This window comes from Stenella coeruleoalba, assembly GCF_951394435.1.
Source record: "Stenella coeruleoalba genome assembly, chromosome: 11".
NCBI classification, from domain to species: domain Eukaryota; kingdom Metazoa; phylum Chordata; class Mammalia; order Artiodactyla; family Delphinidae; genus Stenella; species Stenella coeruleoalba.
In genome coordinates this window covers 60,424,687-60,434,859 of record NC_137157.1, presented here as the reverse complement: position 1 = coordinate 60,434,859, position 10,173 = coordinate 60,424,687, and the positions used below count along the sequence as shown (strand labels likewise).

At 51.8% G+C, this 10,173-nt stretch overlaps 2 protein-coding genes across 2 annotated transcripts; both read left to right on the top strand.

Moving 5' to 3' along the window:
- The first annotated feature begins 385 nt into the window (after positions 1–385).
- PFDN5 (prefoldin subunit 5) lies at positions 386–3,905 on the top strand. The gene is made up of 6 exons (XM_079938086.1): positions 386–710; positions 918–1,020; positions 1,331–1,362; positions 2,422–2,496; positions 2,595–2,700; positions 3,697–3,905. Exons 1-6 carry the CDS (start codon positions 639–641, stop codon positions 3,771–3,773), a joined length of 465 nt encoding a protein of 154 aa, XP_079794212.1. The 5' UTR covers positions 386–638; the 3' UTR covers positions 3,774–3,905.
- A 55-nt stretch (positions 3,906–3,960) lies between these two features.
- MYG1 (MYG1 exonuclease) lies at positions 3,961–9,993 on the top strand. The gene is made up of 7 exons (XM_079938085.1): positions 3,961–4,406; positions 4,584–4,696; positions 6,701–6,860; positions 8,862–9,014; positions 9,150–9,272; positions 9,390–9,571; positions 9,724–9,993. The coding sequence occupies exons 1-7, from the start codon at positions 4,188–4,190 to the stop codon at positions 9,920–9,922; spliced, it is 1,149 nt and encodes a 382-aa protein (XP_079794211.1). The 5' UTR covers positions 3,961–4,187; the 3' UTR covers positions 9,923–9,993.
- Positions 9,994–10,173: the final 180 nt, after the last annotated feature.

The window sequence follows — 10,173 nt, the reverse complement described above, 5'->3', positions numbered from 1 at the left end:
TGGGATCTCCCTGGACCGGGGCACGAACCCGTGTCCCCTACATCGGCAGGCGGACCCTCAACCACTGCGCCACCAGGGAAGCCCCCAGAAGTACGTATCTTAACACTCTTATGTATCCCTCACTTCTAGCACATGGTAATTTAGCACACTGCACTGATTAATAAACCCACTGCTGTAGTTTTTAGTTGATAACGGGCCTCCTTTGTGTTCTCTCCACCGCCAGACTCCCGCTTCCTCTCCCCAAAGCATTCCTTTCACAGTGCTACTCCCCCCGACTCGGAGAACTTCACAGGCTTCCTCCTTGCCTGTTGTCACTAGATTTATACCACCTACGTGGAGTAGCATACATTGCTTTACAACGCTGTGGTTATGGTTAGGTTCCTTGAGCGTAGGAATCCTGTTTGCTACAACTTGACTACGCTAGGCTTGGGACGTTGTGAGAAAATAAAGTGCCTCTACCCTTTCTCTTCCAATGGGAGTCACAGAGACTAACCAGCCTTTCCTTCCCTTCCGGGACGGAGGACCATAGAGACGTCTGGCGCAGCGAGGCCTCCCGACGCAGCCATCGAGATGCACAGAGGATGGCTAGAGCGTTGCTCGCCCGGCCGGCTTCAGCTTCATAAGTCGTCCTTCCCAGCATGGCGCAGTCGGTTAATATCACCGAGCTGACTCTGCCGCAGCTAGAAATGCTCAAGAACCAGCTGGACCAGGTGGGGATGGGCCCCAGAGACACCGCTTTGCCGCGTCACATCCCTCCCCACCACGGGTACTCCCTCACCCCACTCCATTCCTCCCCAGCTGGGGAGGCTTCCCTTCCCAGGCGAAACCGCCACGCGGTGCCAGGACCCGCCCCTTCTCCGGCTGTGCCCCCTTCTCCCGCCAGCCCTCACACTGACCCTTATTCCCATCCTCTGTAGGAAGTGGAGTTCTTGTCCACGTCCATTGCCCAGCTCAAGGTGGTACAGACCAAGTATGTGGAAGCCAAGGACTGTCTGAACGTGCTGAACAAAAGCAACGAGGGTACGGGGTAGGCGTGTGAAGGCAACCTGGGGGATGTTGCGAGCCGGCTTCTCTCTTCCCGCCTCCTAATTCAGTTTCCCTTACCTGAGACGAGAGAGCAGTCCATTATGTATTGTATACTGCTACGGGAGCCCTTTGCATGTTGCTTACCCAGAATTGAAATGTCCAGGACATTCTTCTGCTCCTGTTTTCCCTATTTCCGTCCTTTTTGTACAGTCTCTAGGTGCTGTGCCGTGTTGAAACTCCCTTTAATGTCTAAACGTTGGAGCTGCCAACCTCCCCCACTTGTTTGTCTTAATTGCTTTCACAGGGAAAGAATTACTGGTCCCACTGACGAGTTCTGTATCCTTTCTGCAGGAACTGCTACCCTGCCCTCGCCTTTTCTCCTCACATCTAACCTGCCAAGAAGGACGGGAGGTTTTAATTACTCCAGAGTGCTCAGATGGTTCTGAGAGTACTATTATACACGCTTCCTAGCTCTGCTCTCTAACCCGGGGCCAACATCCAGCTAATGCTTTGTGAGCACCCAGGTGTATGTAGAATTGAGGTGTGATTATTTCCCTTTGCTGTTTGAGGATATAACCTAATAGGGAAGTAAAACTGGTGGTTTACAGTTCTACTAGTAACTTAGAAAACATAAGCAATTAGAAGAGAGGATACAGAAACAAGGGTGTTGGTTCTGTTTATTAATCCTCAATTTTAGTTCAACTGTGGCTCTTATTCCTAAACTGTTGTTACTAAGAAACCTGGATTGTGTCTACCTGTTGAATGTTTTACTTGAGTGAGTAAGTTATGACAATAGGCACCTGTAAACTGTACCAGAGAACTGACAGGCTGAAAGGGAAACACAGGAATAGCAGTGTAGTAGGGATTGCTTAAATAATGAACATTAAATTCATCAGGAATTAGCTAATTCATGTTTGGGAGTGTTAAAGGGAAAGTGAGGCTGCCTTTTCACTCAACTACTCAACAGCAACAGGAAAAAAATCACTCTAGTCTTTCTGGAAGGGCTAATGGGAAGAATTGTAAGAACTGCTTGGAAGGTGGCAGATGGGATGAGGGCAAGATCAGCATATGTGATTTTCTCCATAAGGAACCAACTTCCCTGTCTCTCTGCATTTGGAGTTTGTAGGCCTCCAGATTATTTGGTCCTTGGGCCTTATAGCTTTTTATTTTTAAATTTTTGTGGCTGCACCCTGAGGCTTGCCGGATCTTAGTTCCCCAACCAGGAATCAAACCTGGGCCCCGGCAGTGAAAGTGCCAAGTCCTAACCACTGGACCGCCAGGGAATTCCTGCCTTCTAGCTTTTTAGAAAGAAGGGCGTTAGGAGGTCAAGCACACTAGCTGACAGGGAATCATGACTCATGCTGGGCTAGTTTTCCCTTAATCCTTGCTTCTCAGATGTATGTCCCTGGGAAGCTGCATGATGTGGAACATGTGCTCATCGATGTGGGAACTGGCTACTATGTAGAGAAGGTGAGTGGAAGGAAGCATGTGGATGCCCCTCTGAAGGGGAGTTCTAGAGTGCAGAATGGGGTCTCCTCTTAACCCCTCATTCACCTCTGACCTTGCAGACGGCTGAGGATGCTAGGGACTTCTTCAAGAGGAAGATAGACTTTCTCACCAAGCAAATGGAGAAAATCCAGCCAGCTCTGCAGGAGAAGCATGCCATGAAACAGGGTAAGCTTGGCCTTGGGCACCTCTTTGAACCCTTTCTACGGCCATAATAAACAGGGATTGCACTGTGATCCATGGGGATGTCCCCTTTGCTGGATTAAAACCATGGTTTTCTCTTTGGCGTCTTGATGTGTTATTCTTTAGATTCTGTGCAATATATACCCACTATTTATAGATTCCTGGGTTCCGTGCTTGAGAAATTTACAGAAAGGGAATCATGTCTTTGTTTTTGTGTTTGAGTTCCTATTTAGTGTGGATGGGATGAGGGAGAAGATGCATGTAAATGAACACCCGGCGAAGAAATACAGCCCTAACTAGCTATGCTAGCAATTACAGCCCTGGCTGCACATTAAGAATCACCCAGAGAGTTTAAAAAGAGAACCTGGGCCCACTCCAAACCAACTGCAGTTGACCCTTGAACAGTGTGCGGGTTAGGGGTGCCAACCCTTGGTGAAGTAGAAGGAAATCGGCATATAACTTTACAGTCTGCCGTCCATATCCTCCGTTCCGCATTGCACATTCAACCAGTCGTGGATCATGTAGTACTGTAGAATTTACCACTGAAAAAAAAAAACCCCGAATAAGTGGACCTGCACAGTTCAAACCCCTGTTGTTCAAGGATCAACCGTAAGTCAATGGGGGGGCGGGGGTGGCAGGGATTCCAGGGAACAATGTTTTTTTAAAAGCTCCCCAGGTGATTCTGTTATACAGTCAGGATTGAGAACCACTGTTCTAAAGGCAGACATCTTTTCCACGTTATTTTCTGGTTATATCTGACTCATTTGAATACTGTATTTTGTTCATTTTTATATCCCAGTGGTTTTCATATTTACTGACACATTTTAGACTCTAAATTTGTGTTGTGTGTGCCCTCCACAGTGGATCACTGTGTTAAAAGTTTTATTAACTGTAGTTGGTTGTCTCCCTGTCACTTTTCCTTAACTCTGGGTTCTCCCCTTTAGTTCCTGACCAGGGTCTGACTCTTCTTTTTTCCCACAGCTGTCATGGAGATGATGAGCCAGAAAATTCAGCAGCTCACAGCCCTGGGAGCACCTCAGGCTACCGCCAAGGCCTGAGAGCTTGTTTCAGAAATCGGACATAGGGCGCCTGCTTCAGGGGCCTGGGACTTTGTGGGCGTGGTTTCCTGCAATGCGGGAAGAGGAGGGTCTTGTGTTTAATGCTAATAAATGCGCCAGCTGGGCAGAGTGTTGGTCTTTTCTTGCATTAGGCAAGGGACTGGTGATGAGATGGGAGGGCGGTGGTGAGAGGGTTTGCCCCTCCCGGAGCCTGATAAGCAGGGGTGATACAGTGCTCATCTTGGAGGCTCCACCCGGGGCCCTTCGAGGAGCGGGGGGTCGAAATTCTGTGCCGGGCGGCGCGCCCTCCCTTTGCGGCCGGTTGTCGTGGAAACGGCCGGCAAGAGGAAGTGGGGGCTGCCCGGGCGCTTTCTCTTCCGGGTCGGCCTCCTGCCTCCCCACAGGGGAAGCTGCATGGGTCACCGCTTCCTGCGCGGTTCTCTACCTCTGCTGCTGCTGCTGCCGCCACCCCGCCGAAGCCCGCATCTCAAGCGCAGCCTGGAGTCCGTCCCACTCTCCAAACGACCCCGCAGCCACCTCATGGCCCCGCCCCGAATCGGGACGCACAACGGCACTTTCCACTGCGATGAGGCGCTGGCGTGCGCGTTGCTGCGCCTCCTGCCCGAGTACCGGGTACGGGCAGCGCAAACTGACCGGGGGGCTGCCGGCGAGTCTCCGGGGCAAATCGCGTCCCCCTAACGGGGTCCCGCCCGAGAAACCCTCCTCCCCTCCCCGGCTCCCTGGAAGCCCAACATTAATCCCCTACCCGTGCGACCCCGGCAGCCTCTTCACCTCCTGTGTCCCCTGCAGGATGCAGAGATTGTGCGGACCCGGGACCCCGAGAAACTGGCTTCTTGTGACATCGTGGTAGACGTGGGTGGCGAGTACGACCCTCAGAGACACCGATATGACCATCACCAGAGGTGGGTTCCCACTACCATTTCTTTAAGTTTCCTTGACTCTTCTCAGTGCTCCAGTCTACTGCCGTGGTCCGCGTCAGCGAAGGGAACCGCCTCATCCTGGAAAGCAAACTCTTGAGCCCCATGGGACTACCGTCTTCCGTGCTTCCAGCTCTCCACCTGCTCTGCACCCATCTAGCTGGCCTTGGGCCTCTCTTGGCCCGGGTCAGTCCCTGGACCCCTTCCAACTCACCTCCTTCTTTGGCTCAGTCAGGCTTTTCTCCCACCAGCCCCATCGTCACCCCAGTGAATACCCCAGCTGGGATTAATCCAGTCATGTGCCCTTGCTGCCCCACCTCAGACTGCTGGGCCCACACGATTGTGGTGGGTGGTGATAGTTGAGGTGTGTGTTGTCTTCCTTTGTCGTTGACACTCTTCCACTGGGAAATCAATCTTAATCCGAGGGTAGCCCATTATCCACAGTACCATTCCAGTCCTTCTCCCCTCTCCTCAAGCCCCTGCCTCATCAAACTACCTTAGTGAGTGATCCTGTCTCTTCCCTTTAAAGAAAGTCGAGCTTTTCTTGCATGGACAGCCTCAGTTTCTCACTCCTGAATAGCTCCCTTCTCCCAACTCAGGAGACATTGTTTCTTTCTGCTTGCCCCCTTTCCAGTGTATCATTTTATGCTCTGGGGCTTCACATGGCAGGGTTTCTAGTTCTTGCCTACAGCAAGAAACTCTGCTTAAGCATCTCCCATCTTGAAAACAAAGAAGGGAAAAAAAACCCAAACCCTACCTCATATACACCACGCTGTATAAAGTGGTTATTTCCGAGGTTTTATATTGTTTTAAGTCTGTTTCTCTCCCTCTCTCTCTCTCCTTCCCTCGCTATTTCTCTCCCTTTTTTTCCAAATACACGTATTACTTTCATAAATGATGTCGGGAGGGAATGCTCCCGGTATTTACAGCCTAATCTCTCACCCTCACTTCTCAGCCACTCTTCAGAAGAAGAGCTGACCCTGGCTGCACATTCCATTCATCCATCCTTTCATTTATTCATTCATTCAGCCAGTTCTCTCCCAGTCTCTCTACTGGAAATGCTTGTGGAAAGGGCACCAGTGACCTCAACACCAAGCTAAGGTTGCTGGTTGAGGGTCTCACCTTAACCTCTTTGTGGCACTTGACATTATTTAGGTTTTTTTTTTTTTTTGGCTGCACTGGGTCTTCGTTGCTGCACGCGGGCTTTCTCTAGTTGCAATGAGCAGGGGCTACTCTTCGTTGCGGTGCATGGGCTTCTCATTGCGGTGGCTTCTCTTGTTGAGGAGCACGGGCTCTAGGTGTGCAGGCTTCATTAGTTGTGGCTCGTGGGCTCTAGAGTGCAGGCTTAGTAGTTGTGGCGCATGGGCTTAGTTGCTCTGTGGCATGTGGGATCTTCCCGGACCAGGGCTCGAACCCGTGTCTCCTGCATTGGCAGGCGGACTCTTAACCACTGCACCACCAGGGAAGCCCCATGGGTGTTCATTTTATGTTTTATATTCCAGAAATGTTAAATATATTCTTTTATGTGTCAAACACTGCATAATTTTTTTAAAAAGTATATAAAATAGGCATTTCTTTCAGAAATGACCTGAATGCTCTCTTCCTGAACCCTTTCCTCCCTCTTGCCTTTTCCTTGTTTATAACTCGCTAGAGCATTCCCTTGGTTGGTTGTGCGTGTGTGTCCACCTTAGGTGGATGAACTTGAAGGCAGGGACAGGTCTTAGTTTTTTCATCTCTAATGTCTACAACACAAAGCCTGACATGTGGTAAGCATTTAGTTAACCATTGTCGAATGAATGCATGAATGGAGACTCCAAACTCATGTCCATGTTGACCCCTGAGGACAAGCCAAAGCCTTCCCAGCTGGGCTTTCTCCCGACTCCCATAGCGTTCCCCAGCCGCCTCACCCCACTGTGCCTGCACGTGCACACGACACTGGGGGTGAACCGGGGCAGCTCTGCCTCAGCCCCACCTCCCTGTGCTCCTCAGGTCTTTCACGGAGACCATGAGCTCCCTGTCCCCTGGGAAGCCGTGGCAGACCAAGCTGAGCAGTGCGGGACTCATCTATCTGCACTTCGGGCACAAGCTGCTGGCCCAGTTGCTGGTTACTAGCGAAGAGGACAGCGTGGTGGGCACCCTCTATGACAAGGTGGGGACTCGAGGATAGAGATGCCCCCCACATGCGTCTCCACCAGGCGGGCCGGAGTGGCACTCAGGATTGGGCTCGGGTCGGGGTTCCTGACCTGTACTGGCCCACTGCTCTCTCCCTCAGCCAGGCCCACCTTCTCACAGGGGAATGGTTAATCTCTTCCTGCCTCCATCCTGGGGTGCTTGTGAGAAGTGGATGAGGTAATGTATGGGGAAGGGCTTTCTTTGCATGACCTGACGTACGTACGTTCTTCAACAAATTGGTAATAGAGGAGGCTGCTTATGTTTGGAAGCATATGGCTGAGGTTCTGGCTGCCCTGAAGGTGGAGGGCAGCATATCTCGGGCACCACCGTATTCACTGGAGGCACACTGAGTTGGGAAACTGGGAAGGGATTGATTATGAAAACCTCTTCAGGTTCCACCAGCGCCCCCTGCAGGCAGCTCAGCAGGTGCCTGTGGTTGGGGAAAGAACAGGGCTAGCGTCCCCGGTGTGCATGTTGGATCTGTGCATGTTGGATCGATGATTCTGAGGACTCCTACTTGACCCCACTAATGTGAAGTTCACAGCAAGTCAAACTGCAGGTGCAGTCAACTCTGTTTTTTGCAGATAGGCTGTTGAGTTCAGTTCTCTGATCCAAAACTGAAGAAATATGAACGATAAATTGGAGCTTCTGGAATACTAAGGTTTTAGACTGCCTGGGTCAATTTTCCCTTCTACTGCTAAGGGTTTTCTAAGCAATTGAACTAAATTATGCCCAAGGTTTTTTTATTTTATTTATTTTTATTGAGGATAGTTGACGTACAATATTGTATGTTTCGGGTATAACTACATAGTGATTCACAATTTTTGAAGATTGTATTCCATTTATAGTTATTATAAAATATTGGCTGTATTCCCTGTGCCATACAGTATAGTATGTCCTTATAGCTTTTTTTTTTTTTTTTTTTGGCGGTACACAGGCCCCTCACTATCGTGGCCTCTCTGGTTGCGGAGCACAGGCTCTAGACGCGCAGGCTCAGCGGCCATGGCTCACGGGCCCAGACGCTCCGCGGCATGTGGGATCTTCCCAGACCGGGGCATGAACCCGTGTCCCCTGCATCGGCAGGCGGACTCTCAACCACTGCACCACCAAGGAAGCCCCATCCTACCATTTCTTTAGCCTCAGGAGATGCAGCAGCTGCTGATGCCACGTGGCACATCATGGGCTTCCCTGGGACCACATCCCAGCCCTGATGTCTAGTCCAGTACTCATCTTCTTTGGCTGCGTTGGGTCTTTGTTGCTGCGCACAGGCTTTCTCTAGTTGCAGCAAGCAGGGGCTACTCTTTGTTGCAGTGCACGGGCTTCTCATTGCGGTAGCTTCTGTTGTTGTGGAGCACAGGCTCTAGGCACGCGGGCTTCAGTAGTTGTGGCACATGGGCTCAGTAGTTGTGGCTCACAGGCTCTAGAGCGCAGGCGCAGTAGCTGTAGATCGTGGGCTTAGTTGCTCTACGGCATGTGGGATCCTCCCAGACCAGGGCTTGAACCTTGTCCCCTGCACTGGCAGGCGGATTCTTAACCACTGCACCACCAGGGGAGCCCTCCTCCTGTACCTCTTAACTGGATCAGTGAATAGCCTGCTCAGCTCACCTGGCGCTTTACACCCCCAGGCCATGAGGATCCACTCCCACAGAACCCCTCGTGGAACTCTAGACTTTTCCTTGTTCAGAAGGCAGCAGCCCCCCTCCCCACACAGGCTGGCCTTGGCTCAGGCTTTGAGCGGTAGTAGAGCACTGGATTAGAAATCAGGTGATCTGAATTCCAGCCCCAGCACTGTATGCGCTCTGACCTTTAGCCAGCTGCTGAACTCCCCAATTCCCCCCTTCCTCATCCAGTTAATGTTGGGAGATCCTTGCAGGGCTGTAGTGAAGATTAAAGACAGTGTATGCACAAACTTTGAGGCCTATGAAGCTTTATGCAAATGGCAGGCGCCCTCCAGAGCATTTCTCCTGTGCTGCCTTAGATGTACGAGAACTTCGTGGAGGAGGTGGATGCGGTGGACAACGGGATCTCTCAGTGGGAGGAGGGAGAGCCTCGGTACGCGGTGACCACTACGCTGAGCGCCCGGGTTGCTCGGCTTAATCCCACCTGGAACCAGCCCAACCAAGACACTGAGGTGAGGACGACCGTGGGGAAGAGACCGTGAGGCACGTGAGAACCTCGGGAAAATGAGAGAGGCTGTCCCGTCAGGCCCTAGCAGAGTTAGCAGTTTGGGCCAGCACTGTGGTTCTAATTCCCATGTGATTCCCAGGCCGGATTCAAGCGTGCAATGGACCTGGTTCGAGAGGAGTTTCTGCAGAGACTAGACTTCTACCAGCACAGCTGGCTGCCAGCCCGGGCCCTGGTGGAAGAGGCCCTGGCCCAGCGGTTCCAGGTACTGGCCTGGGAGGAGGCACTGTGGCTCAGGTTAGTGATTCCTGGTGGGCTGCTGGCCAACAGGGGCTCCCACTCCTACCCTAAACCTTCTATCCCTGCTCCACTTCCTTTTCAGGTGGACCCAAGTGGGGAGATAATAGAACTGGTGAAGGGTGGATGCCCCTGGAAGGAGCACCTCTACCACCTGGAATCGGGGCTGTCCCCCCCGGGGACCATCGCCTTTGTTATCTACACGGACCAGGCTGGACAGTGGCGGGTACAGTGTGTGCCTAAGGAGCTGCATTCATTCCAGAGCAGGTGAGGCCCTAGGGGACCGCCCTGCAGCCCTTCAGGCCTGTTTCAACCCTATCAGAGGAGGAGGCCACTAACCTAGGCTTCTGCTCCCCCTCTCCCAGTTCCTCAAGGCCTCCATTTGCTGCCACCAACTCCCTCTTTCTGCTTACTCATAGGCTGCCCCTGCCAGAGCCATGGCGGGGTCTTCGGGATGCGGCCCTGGACCAGGTCAGTGGCATTCCTGGCTGTGTCTTTGTCCACACCAGTGGCTTCATTGGTGGGCACCGTACCCGAGAGGGTGCCCTGAGCATGGCCCGTGCCACCTTGGCCCAGCGCCCAGCACCTATGCCTCCCACAAATTCCCTAGTCCAATAAAATCTCTTCTGTCTCATACTGACGAAGTATTTCTCCATTACTGCCCTGTATCATTCTGGGAACTTGCTGAAACTTGGGAAAAGTACAACATCTGTTATGTGCCAGAGCCTGTGCTAGGTATTTTCTCAGCTTTGCTTTCCAAATCGTTTGGAAACTCTCCAGTTTCTAAGGGTAAATAACTTGACCAAATTCACAAGAAATGACTAAAAAGTGAAAGAGCCAAGATCTTAACCCAAAGTCCACGGCTTCTT